This window comes from Anolis carolinensis, unplaced genomic scaffold (genome assembly GCF_035594765.1).
Source record: "Anolis carolinensis isolate JA03-04 unplaced genomic scaffold, rAnoCar3.1.pri scaffold_13, whole genome shotgun sequence".
NCBI lineage: Eukaryota > Metazoa > Chordata > Lepidosauria > Squamata > Dactyloidae > Anolis > Anolis carolinensis.
The window spans coordinates 1,448,885-1,461,450 of NW_026943824.1; the positions used below are offsets into that span (position 1 = coordinate 1,448,885).

Here is a 12,566-nt window from a genome sequence, read left to right on the forward strand (position 1 = left end):
GCTCCCTTTCAGGTTTGGAGTCTCTTTTGAGGCGAGTGCAACCTAATAATAATTAATAATAATATAATAATAATAATAATAACAATAATAATAGAACTTCAGGAATGAAGTGCCAACTCCCCCAGACTTTTTCAAGCTTTTTTGCAAGCCCTTTCAATACTAATACTAATACTAATACTAATAATAATAGAACTTCAGGAATGGAGTGCCAACTCCTCCAGACTTTTGCAAGCTTTTTTGCAAGCCCTTTCTGTAATAATAATAATAATAATAGAACTTCAGGAATGGAGTGCCAACTCCCCCAGACTTTTGCAAGCTTTTTGCAAGCCCTTTCAGTGCCAGGGGCAATCTAATATAATAATAATAATAATAATAATAATAATAATAATAATAATAATAATACTTAAGGAATTGAGTGCCAACTCCCCCAGACTTTTGCAACCTTTTTTTGCAAGCCCTTTCAGTAGTGATAATAATAATAATAATACATTAAATACATCACACAGTCCTAGACGCTTGGGAAGTGTTCGACTTGTGATTTTGTGATATGAAATCCAGCATATCTATCTTGTTTGCTGTGTCATAATAAAATAATAATATAATATGTTGTCGAAGGCTTTCATGGCCGGGATCACAGGGTTGTTGTATGTCTTTCGGGCTGTGTGGCCATGTTCCAGAAGTATTCTCTCCTGACGTTTCGCCCACATCTATGGCAGGCATCCTCAGAGGTTGCATATCCATACCTCACAACCTCTGAGGATGCCTGCCATAGATGTGGGTGAAACGTCAGGAGAGAATACTTCTGGAACATGGCCACACAGCCCGAAAGACATACAACAACCCAATAATATAACAACAACAACAATAATAATAGAACTTCAGGAATGGAATGCCAACTCCCCCAGACTCTTGCAAGCTTTTTTGCAAGCCCTTTCAATAATAATAATAATAATAATAACAGAAGTTAAGGAGTGGAATGCCAACTCCCCCAGACTTTTGCAAGCTTTTTTGCAAGCCCTTTCAGTAATAATAATAATAATAATAACAACAGAACTTAAGGAATGGAATGGCAACTGCCCTAGACTTTTGCAAGCTTTTTTGCAAGTCCTTTCAGTAGTAATAATAATATAATAATAATAATAGAACTTAAGGAATTGAATGCCAACTCTCCCAGACTTTTGCAAGCTTTTTTGCAAGCCCTTTCACTGGCAGTGCCAATCACTGAGCTTTTGAGTTTCTTTCTAGGCTTGGGAAAATCTTTGAAGATTGCAATAGGGTAATAATGTGTTGTCGAAGGCTTTCATGGCCAGGATCACAGGGTTGTTGTATGTCTTTCGGGCTGTGTGGCCATGTTCCAGAAGCATTCTCTCCTGACGTTTCGCCCACATCTATGGCAGGCATCCTCAGAGGTTGTGAGTTACCTCACAACCTCTGAGGGTGCCTGCCATAGATGTGGGCGAAACAACCCAGGGTAATAATGACTAATATTATTATTATTATTTCTGAGCTCCTTCTAGGCTTGGGAATATCTCTGAAGATTGCAATGGGATCATAATGAGTATTATTGTGATTATTATTTCTGTGCTGATGACTCTCTGCGGCTCCCTGTGGCAACCGGGGCCCAGGGCAAGGAAGTGGACCCCAAAAGCCGGGTCTGTCTGTCTGTCTGTCTGTCCGGGAGGGAGGGGCGGGGGCGCCGGTGCTGCAATGGGGAGGGAGGAGGGAGGAGCAGCCAATCGGCGGGCGCCGTTCCGAAAGTGGCCTTATATGGCGCGAGCGCAGCCGCGGAGCCGGTATAAAACCCCGCCGCGCGTGGCCGCCCGCTCGCAGTCGCCCCGCGCCCCCGGCCTCGTGTGGACGCCCCTTCCGCGCAGCAGTAGCACGCTCTCCTCCTCCTCCTTCTTACTATTCTCCTTAAAGACAAGCCCGCACCACTCCTCCAAAGGTAAGCCCCGATCCTTCCTTTTTGCTACCTTTGCAATGCGGATTTAATTCGCTTTAAGATGATCTCTGTCTATATATATAAATATATATATATCTTGTAACATATAATGCTATAATTCGCTTTAAGGTGTCTCTCTCTCTCTATATATGTCTTGTAGCATATATATCAATGCTTCGTAGTAGTAGTTTTAAAATCTCTCTCTATATGTCCTAGAATATATATATATCAATGCTTAATAGTAGTATTATTATTATTGGGGTTCGTTGCCAAGTTTTACCAAATCCGGATTTATTTGAAGTGGATTATTTCAGACCACACTGCCCTATAATCCAAGTTTTTTTTTAAAAAGCAGACCCAGCCTGTATAATGACTCCTCAGTGTTGTCTTTTAAAATATAAATAATACAATTATAAAATATAAATAATTATAAAATATAAATAATACATTGTATTTAAATAATACAATGGTAGGAGACTACACTGATGTATAATCCGGTTCAAATGTAATCCAGATTATAGTGTAGAGCCATCTTGAGAAATGAGTCTAAAGTGTGTCTCTTAAATATGAAAAGGCAGCAACGCCCTAATGGTAGGAGTCCACACTCATGTATAATCCGGATTATAGTGTAGACCCAGGTTGAGAAATGAGTCTAAAGTGTGTCTCTTAAATATGAAAAGGCAGCAACGCCCTAATGGTAGGGATCCACACTCATGTATAATCCGGTTCAAATATAATCCGGATTATAGTATAGAGCCATCTTGAGAAATGAGTCTTCAGTGTGTGTATTAGATATGAAAAGGCAGCAACGCCCTAATGGTAGGAGTCCACACTCATGTATAATCCGGATTATAGTGTAGCTCCAGTTTGAGAAATGAGTTCAGTGTGTCTTAAATATGAAAAGGCAGCAACGCCCTAATGTTAGGGAGTCCACACTGATGTATAATTTGGTTCAAATCTAACCCGGATTATAGTGTAGACCCAGTTTGAGAAATGAGTCTTCATTGTGTGTATTACATATGGAAAGAGCATAAGTCCACACTGGTGTATAATCCGGTTCAAGGATAATCCAGATTTTAAAGTGTAGATGCAGCTTGAGAAATGAATGTTCAATGTGTCTTTTAAATAATAGTAAAACTCAAATGAATGCAGAGGGAGAGAGAGAGATCATATCAATAAATATTTGGGCCATGCATGTCTATGTCTATAGATGGAGAAATTGCAGAATTTGAGAATCAGAAACAGGGATTTCTTTGCAAACTTGCAAGCCTTCCTTTCCCTTGGAGGGTTTTGGAGTCCTTTTCTTTGCAAACTTGCAAAACCTTTCTGGGTTTGGGAAGCCTTGCAAAATGGGGTCCAGAACATGGGGAAAATTACATGATTTCTTGGGAAGGAAACCTGAGTCTGGCCTACCTTTGGGAAGGACACAGTGACCATGGCATGCTCGCTCACCTTTGCACACCATGGTGTGTGTTTTTGTGAGTGGCTGGATTTCCGGCTGGGCTTCTAATCTGCAATTAAGGCCCTTCTTTCCTTCTTTAAGAGGATTGTTACTCTTGCAACAAAGCAGAATAAAAATAAAAACCTTGCAATGGTTGAGTCCCTTTTGCAGCTTGCATTTCCTTGCACTTTCTGACCCATTTCTGTTCCAAAAAGCAGACATTTCCTTGCTTGCTTGAGCACAAAAGGGGGGCTGTTTGCCTTTAAAGCCCCCCCCCCCGACTATAGGGCGTGACACCAGATGGAGAGAAATGGGAAGGTGGGGGCCACTTCCGGTGTTTCCATTGTATCCTATGCAGAGCACATGGAAGGGGGGCTTTTTAAAGGAGAGGGGTCCCTTTAAGTGGGCGGGGCTTGGAGGCAGCCCCTCCCCTGGCCCCGCCCCTGGCTCAGGGGGCTCTTTGTTTCCTCCAAGGCTCCTTTTGGGGGGTCTCTGCAGGCAAGATTTTGGGGAGGGGGCTCTTTGTCTTGGCGCATCTTCAATGCAGACTTAATATAATATCCTAATATTTTTTATTATTGGTGGCAAACTGCAAAATCTGCTTGGCTGGACATTATAATTGAGATTTTTAGGTTGCTCCCCCCCTGTAATGGCACTGCAATCAATTTCTCAAAATATATATACATTCTCCCTATGGGGAGAAAGGAAGGGTATAAATAATGATAATAAGAAATATCTTAACTAATAATATGCACAATTCACAATATAATAATATACACAATTTTCTGTGTGTGTATATATATATATATATATATATATATATATATACAGAAAATCTTTCAACCACAAATAATGATAATAAGAAATATCTTAACGAATAATATACACAATTCACAATATAATAATATACACAATTTTCTGTATATGTGTGTGTGTGTGTGTAAAATCTTTCAACCAGCTGGGCTAAAGGAAAATCTGTGAATTGTGTATATTATTAATATATATTATTTTATTATTATATTGTTAGTATTATATATTATAATATTATGATACATTTTATAAATTTATTATAATAAATGAACTAAATCCCTCAACCAGCCGGGCTGGTTGGAAAAATCTGTGAATTGTGTATATTATTAATATATATTATTTTATTATTATATTGTTAGTATTATATATTATAATATTATGATACATTTTATAAATTTATTATAATAAATGAACTAAATCCCTCAACCAGCCGGGCTGGTTGGAAAAATCTGTGAATAGTGTATATTATTACTACTATATATTATTATATATTGTTAGTATTATATATTACAATATTATGATAAATTGTATAAATTTATTATAATAAATGAACTAAATAATAGTATTATTATACATTATTGATTATTGTAATACATGAACTATATTATAAATTGGTATTATATATTATTCAGAAGCGTAAGGGTGTCCCCCTTAAAACTCTAGTTAATCCAATCTCTCTCTCTATATATACACATACATATATACACAGAGTTCCTACATGGAGAAATCTGAGATATAAATACAGAGGATGATAATAATATTAATAGATACTTTATAAAGAAATTGTACAGCACATTCCTGAATTTAACTAATTTTTATTACATTATTATATTATTAGTATTATAATAGATACTTTATAAAGAAAAGTCTGTGAATTAATTGTGCAGTGTGTTCCTGAATTTAACTAATTTTATTACATTATTATATTGTTAGTATTATAATTACACATTGTTATTAAATTATATTATTAGGATTATTGTGTATTATTTATTATAATAAATGGACAAAATTTCTGAACCCAAGCAAAGGCTTTTTTCATTGCCAAGCAGAACTGTTTCCTCCAATCCTCTCCTCCTAAATTTCCTTCGAAATTAAATACATTGCCTCCATTGCACCTCCTTAAAACCCTAGTTAATCCATCGACAAAGTTCATTCATTTTGGGCATTGAAACGGGTTTCGTGCTGAGCTGGTTGCGGCCAAACTTGGTTTGCAAGACGAACAAGTTTCTGGGCTGTGCAGGGCGCTTCCTTTTTTGTGCAAAATCCAAAAGAAAGGGCGTGATGAGAGAGAGAGAGAGAGGGTGCCCTAGTTCTCCTGCCCGTGTGCCTTGGGCCCCATTGAAGTCCTCATTGAGGTCCTCTCTCGTGTCTCTGGGAGTGGCTTCCAGGCAGATGCCTCATCCTCGTCCCTCCTCCTTCTTCTGCAAGAAAAAAGGGGGTGGGATGCAACCTCGCCTCGAGATCCTGCCTTCCTCTCACCATTGCCTTTTATGGTAATAACATGGGACTGGAGCGGAGGACTTCCTTTGTCCCGATTCGGTAGACATCATGCGCCGCATGGGCTCCCTCTCGCGGCGGCAGGAAAAAATGCTCGAGAAGGACAAAACAGGAAGCGGGCCGGAAGTTAGCACTTCGAGCGCATCATCCTTTTCCAGCAGCAGGTGGCTCTAAAGCCTTCCTTCGAGGTGTTTTGGACTGCAACTCCCACAATTCCTAATCCCAATTAATAATAATAAAAAACTTTATTCATGTAATGGCACGCAGGTGACTCAGCTGTTAGACTGAAGAACCGTGTCTTTGAAAAGCCAAGGACTAAAGAGGTTTAGGAATCTTTGGAGTTGCAGTCCAAAGCACCTGGAGGGTTGAAGTTGGCCCGTGCTTGTAAGAAGGAAATGGAGAGATCAACACTTCTAATAAACCTTTTTTCCCCCCCAAAAAAACAGATGGATGATGATATCGCTGCGCTCGTGGTTGACAACGGCTCCGGAATGTGCAAGGCTGGCTTTGCCGGGGATGATGCCCCTCGCGCCGTGTTCCCGTCCATCGTCGGCCGCCCCAGGCACCAGGTATGGATGCCCCAGCTCTGTTCAGACTGGGAAACGGATCCATACATTTCTACAGTTGCACTGGTTCCTATTAGCCTGCAGTTAGTAGACTGACACATGGAGTAGAACTTGGATTTGAAGCGGCTTTGAGCTCGAAAGGGAGCCTTCCTCCCAATCATTGCAGTCACTGACTCAGTTTGCCATGCAGGGCTACTCAGTGCTATTCAAGCTTGCGAATTGCAATGTCCACACTGGCTTCAAATCCTGGACATTATTCCCCTGGGGGAGATTATATTTTATATAATATATATCCCCGTGGAATGATGTCCAGGATGGGAAAAAGAACCCTTGTCTGTTTAAAGCAAGTGCAAATGTTGCCATTTGCAAGCTTGATTAGCATTGAGTAGCCATGAAGTTTGCAAAGTCAATCAGTGAGGGTATCTGCATAGACAGTGAAGCAAGCACTGTGTGTGTTTTTGTGTATATATCCATATCTATATCTCTATCTTATCTATCTATATATATACACACACACTCACCCTCTGCTTGCATCACTACCTCTATGCTTATACCTATACAATCATTGCAAACTTCATGGTTGCTCAATGCTAATCAAGCTTGCATGTTGCAACCTTCACACTTGCTTCAAACACACAAGGGTTCTTTCTCCCACCCTGGACATTGTTCCACAGGGAGATAAACACGCTCAGCTTGCTTCACTACCACTATGCAGGTACTCTCAGTGTTTGACTTTGCAAACTTCATGGCTACTCAGTGCTAATCAAGCTTGCAAATGGCAACCTTCCCACTTGAGACAAGGGTTCTGTTTCCGTCCTAAGGCCTTTCCTTGCTTCCTTCTTCGCAGGGCGTGATGGTTGGCATGGGCCAGAAAGACAGCTACGTTGGGGACGAGGCGCAGAGTAAAAGAGGCATCCTGACCCTGAAGTATCCCATCGAACACGGCATCGTCACCAACTGGGACGACATGGAAAAGATCTGGCACCACACCTTCTACAACGAGTTGAGAGTTGCCCCTGAAGAACACCCCGTGCTGCTGACAGAGGCCCCCTTGAACCCCAAAGCCAACAGAGAAAAGATGACACAGGTTGGTTGGTCCATATATACATATATCTTACTTCAAAACCTTCTTAAAAGGCCTGGGAAAACTTGGATCCTCCAGGTGCTTTGGATTCCCAACTCCTACAATTCAGAACAGCCTCTACATGAACATGTGGAAGACCACCTTTTGTAAACCACTAGTCAAGAAAAGCATAACATTGTTATAAGAACACGTGATATTCATAAACAGTCATGTAATGGCACACAGGTGACTCAACTGTTAGACTGAAGAACCGTGTCACTGAACAGCCAAGGACAAAGAGATGCCACTACAAAAATATATTTGGTTAGCAGAGGATAGTTGAAATTTCAGTGGCCCAAAAGATATACACTCCCTTCTAGCCATCCTTTTTGGGTACGTTTCCGAACATTATGTTGGGTGAGCGGGCTTATTAATAAGACCCTCCCCATAAATGTATTAACCCAGCACCAGTCTCCAAGAATACGCACTCAGAGATAAAAAAATGAAGTCTTCTTTGAAAAATAACATATTTTGTTTACTCACAGACATCTTGTATTAATTCACCATACAGGAGCATTTCTTATCAACGTTCAGTTATAAATAGGATATAGTTCTGTGTGTTGATGCTTAATAGTTCACAGTCTTTAGGTATAGCTGTACTCACTGACGTCCAAACAGCAACATACATCCACCTTCACTGAGGTGTAAAACAGACTGAATACAAAATGGAGTCCTGAGTCTGAACATGCTCAGTACAATCACATGCCTATAACCCCTCCCACACCAAAGAGGTACAGTCAGCCTGGCAAATCAATATATACATAGGATAAAAGGTTAGCAAATATATATATTGAGAAATAAATAGTGAAAGGCTTGGGAGGTTGCAACTTCCAACATTCTTCTGCTCCTTTTTTGTTCATTTCTTTCTCTTTCTGCTCATCTCTGCAGGGGTTTCCTTTCTGCTCTGAATATCTCTCTTGCTGGAACCTGAAAGGTTTTTATCTGTTGGCTTTCTTTTCTCCTTGACTTGCACCACAGAAACATATGCTTTCCTCCTTCCAACTAACGTTGACTTGTGTTTTTTGAGTGACTTTGATAACAATTCCCGTATTGTGAGATATCTGGTGGGATGGGGCTGATCCAATACAAGATGGAACCGGTGTGGTACAGATGCGTGTGTGATTGGCATGAGCTGACCTTCGTGGTTTGTCCGAAGCATGCCTTCTGCACTTGTGTTGCCTCACGTTCTTGACGGAGGTTTGTTGTGTCTTTGTCTTCCCATCTAGATCATGTTTGAGACCTTCAACACCCCCGCCATGTACGTGGCCATCCAGGCCGTGCTGTCCCTGTACGCCTCTGGCCGCACCACCGGCATTGTGATGGACTCTGGCGACGGCGTCACCCACACCGTGCCCATCTACGAAGGTTACGCCCTGCCCCACGCCATCCTCCGCTTGGACCTGGCTGGCCGCGACTTGACCGACTACCTCATGAAGATCTTGACCGAGAGAGGCTACAGCTTCACCACCACGGCCGAGAGGGAAATCGTCCGCGACATCAAGGAGAAGCTCTGCTACGTCGCGCTCGACTTCGAGCAGGAGATGGCCACCGCGGCTTCCAGCTCCTCCCTGGAAAAGAGCTACGAACTCCCTGACGGGCAGGTGATCACCATCGGCAACGAGCGGTTCAGGTGCCCGGAGGCCCTCTTCCAGCCATCCTTTTTGGGTAGGTTTCCAAACATTATATTGGGCGAGTGGGATTATTAACAAGACACTTCCCCTTTACAGCAGCCTTCACACTGGAGCATACTCACATCAGGCCTTCTTACACTGAGGCATTCCAACACAAATAAAGTTCTTTATACTTCCTTCTTTGCTTCCACGCTGGGCTTCTTTCTCATGCAGATAAACAAATCCGCTCTCACAGAGCCTTCTCTCACACTGAACTTACATAGGAGCTTCACATAGTATTTTTACACACAGCAGCCTTCGCACTGAGGGGTCACACACAAGGCATTCAAACTGGTTTTCTCACACTGATGCCTTCTCACATTGAGGCCTCTCTCACACTGAGGCCTACTAAACCACAGGCACACAGACTGAGGCTTTTCTTTGTAGCAAAATAATATGGTTACACTATTTACAAAAACAAGGTTTCCATAACACATATAATGTTCTTTATACTTCCTTCTTTGCTTCCACACTGGGCTGCTTTCTCATACAGATAAACAGCTTCGCTCTCACAGAGCCGTCTCTCAAACCCAACTTACACAGGCGCTTTTACACACAGTAGCCTTCACACTGGAGCTTACTCACATCAGGCCTTCTTACACTGAGGCGTTCCAACACAAAGTTCTTTATACTTCTTTGCTTCCATGCTGGGCTTCTTTCTCATGCATATAAACAAATCGGCTCTCACAGAGCCTCCTCTCACACTGAACTTACACAGGAGCTTTACATAACAGCTGAATCATTGTATCCATTTAACCCTTTCAGCGCTCAACTCACGTTTTTGTAATTAAAAATAGCAAGTTAATTTTTTAATATTTCTGACACATTAGCCCTCGAACTTTGGGAGTGAACAGCTTCGTGAAGGCGGCCTTTGGAGCAATGCGATGGTAACAAAACGTCTCCCCTTGTTTTCTCCTGGCAGGTATGGAGTCCTGCGGTATCCATGAAACCACCTTCAACTCCATCATGAAGTGCGACGTGGACATCCGCAAAGACCTGTACGCCAACACCGTCCTGTCTGGCGGCACCACCATGTACCCAGGCATCGCTGACAGGATGCAGAAGGAGATCACAGCCCTGGCTCCCAGCACAATGAAAATCAAGGTGAGGGGGGGTTGCTTTGTCAAAGCCTTTCATGGCTGGAATCACTGGGTTGCTGTGAGTTTTCTGGGCTGTATGGCCATCTGGGATCAGATCTTGGGATATAGGGCCTGTCTAGAAGGGCCCTAAGTCTGATTATATTTCTTTCCTGTGTTCTCCCTGCCTATAGAATAGCTTTATTGTACATTTCACAATGAAATTAAATGCTTTCCCCAGCACACACAACATAAAAACAAAACAATGTTTTATTTCTTACCCGCCTCTCCTCGTGACGGGTTACAGAATAATCAAAATGCATAAACATTGCAGAAATGTTAGATACATATAATAATCACAATAATAATAATACTTCCATCTCCCCTGGGGACTCGGGGCGGCTTACATGGGGCCAAGCCCGAACAAAATAAACAAAGCAAAATAAAGTAACATCAGAAAATACAAAACACGAAAATTAAAATGAACATATTAAAATATAAAAACAACAAACATCATAAATACATGGATTTGGCACCCAAGTAAAAAGGATAAAAACCAACTGGGTAAAGTGCAGCGAGTATTGTAAACAAGATAGTTAAAAGGTGCTACTGTCAATAGGGAAGCAACTTGGGATGTTTATTTGTATTTTTTTTTGCAACGTTTTCTGTATTTGCAAAAACGACACCCATCCATCCCTTGACACTCCAACCACCACTGCACAGCCAGCAATGCCACATCCATGCAAAAATCGTGTTTCATTATACAGTAGAGTCTTGCTTATCCAAGTTTCTGGATTATCCAAGCCATTTTTGTAGTCAATGTTTTTCAATATATCGTGATATTTTGGTGCTAAATTCATAAATACAGTAATTACAACATAATTAGTAGTTTATCCTCACAGCAACCCTGTAAAATAGGCCGGATTGACTCATTGAATCAGGAGAGCAAATGAAAAGCAACACACTCCACAAAATGGGAATTCCAGACATGAAACAATCAGGGCCAGCTAACACTGCCCAACAAAGGATTCCCCCAGGCAGGAAGCAGCCAGGCTTCGAAGCTGCAAAGCCATTCAATGCAAGGCCAGACCGCCTCGAAAAATCACAGCAACCCACACAAAGAGTGTTTCAAGAAACAATGGAGTGGAGTAGAACTTGTGTGAGTCTTACCCTTGGGTTTCTGACCGTTTCTTCCGCCTTCTTCCCTCGCAGATCATTGCCCCACCGGAGCGTAAATACTCCGTCTGGATCGGAGGCTCCATCCTTGCCTCCCTGTCGACCTTCCAGCAGATGTGGATCAGCAAGCAAGAGTACGACGAATCCGGACCTTCCATCGTCCACCGCAAATGCTTCTAAGAAAAAACAAAACAAAAACCAGGACTAGTTACATATAATAACGGTTTTCTCCTTCTTTTTTTTTGACAAAACAAAATCCCCATAATTGCGCGTAAAACAAAAAAAAAAGAGTTGAGATTTGGCATGGCTTTATTTGTGTTTCCTTTTTTTCTTCTATTTTGGCGCTTGACTCAGGATATAAAAACTGGAACGGTGAAAAAAGAGAGCGAAAAACGTGTCCCCCCCCCCCCCCCAAAGTTCTACCACGCATCTTGAGGACTTTGATTGTACATTTGTGTTCTTCCTTTTTTTAAAAAAAATAATAATAATATAGTCATTCCAAATAATTGTCTAAGAGTGCATTGAGAGGAAGTTAAACCCTGAGCGACAGCCCGGCTCCGGAAGGAGCGGAAATACACTTTTTAATTCTTGGGAAAGTAGAATGGCTTGTCACGCGAATCATTGAAAATCCAACAAGTGTCTTTTCTGTATCTTGCGCCTTAAAACAAACGAAAAACCGCCTCGATCCTCTTCTGATTTCCCTCCCCTTCCCTGTTTTAGGTCAAGCAAATGATGATGATGATGATGATGGGCTGTATATGTTTCTCTTCTTCCCAATCCAGTTGCAAAGGCTTGCAGTTAGCCCTTTCTCCCGCTCTTCTTTGGGGGAAATCCTTACACAGATTTGGTGCCAGTATGTATTCGGGATCCAGTGGGGGCAGAACTGTACACTGACCTAAAAGAACGGTTCAAATAAAGATGCACACCATAGACTCTGCTTGTCTGGCTCTTCATGGGTTCCACATGGGGGGAATAATACAAGTCTGGAGTAATGTATGTTGTCAAATCGCTGGATTGCTGAAAGTTTTCCTGGCTGTACTGTACATCCATGTTTCAGAAGCATATTTAGTTTCCAACAGACCTCAAATCTCTGAGGATGCCTGCCATAGATGTAGGCAAAACGTCAGGAGAAAATGCTTCTGGAACATGATCATAATACAGTCCGGAAAACTCGCAGGAACCCAATAATAAAAGTATCAACCATACACAGTTTGGCCCCATGGCAGTAATAAACTAGATTTTATTTTGGTGCCAAAATGATGATG

General features: G+C 41.7%; 1 protein-coding gene across 1 annotated transcript; it reads left to right on the forward strand.

Annotated features, from left to right (window-relative positions):
* The first annotated feature begins 1,791 nt into the window (after positions 1-1,791).
* Positions 1,792-12,231, forward strand: actb (actin beta). Its single transcript, XM_062964539.1, has 6 exons — positions 1,792-1,945; positions 6,137-6,259; positions 7,104-7,343; positions 8,606-9,044; positions 9,972-10,153; positions 11,338-12,231. Exons 2-6 carry the CDS (start codon positions 6,137-6,139, stop codon positions 11,479-11,481), a joined length of 1,128 nt encoding a protein of 375 aa, XP_062820609.1. The 5' UTR covers positions 1,792-1,945; the 3' UTR covers positions 11,482-12,231.
* Positions 12,232-12,566: the final 335 nt, after the last annotated feature.

Coding starts and splice junctions, on each gene's coding strand:
- actb (XM_062964539.1), top strand. CDS start 6,137: ATGGATGATGATATCGCTGCGCTCGTGGTTGACAACGGCTCCGGAATG. Junction 7,344..8,605: donor ACAGAGAAAAGATGACACAG/GTTGGTTGGTCC, acceptor CTTCCCATCTAG/ATCATGTTTGAGACCTTCAA. Junction 10,154..11,337: donor CCAGCACAATGAAAATCAAG/GTGAGGGGGGGT, acceptor CTTCCCTCGCAG/ATCATTGCCCCACCGGAGCG.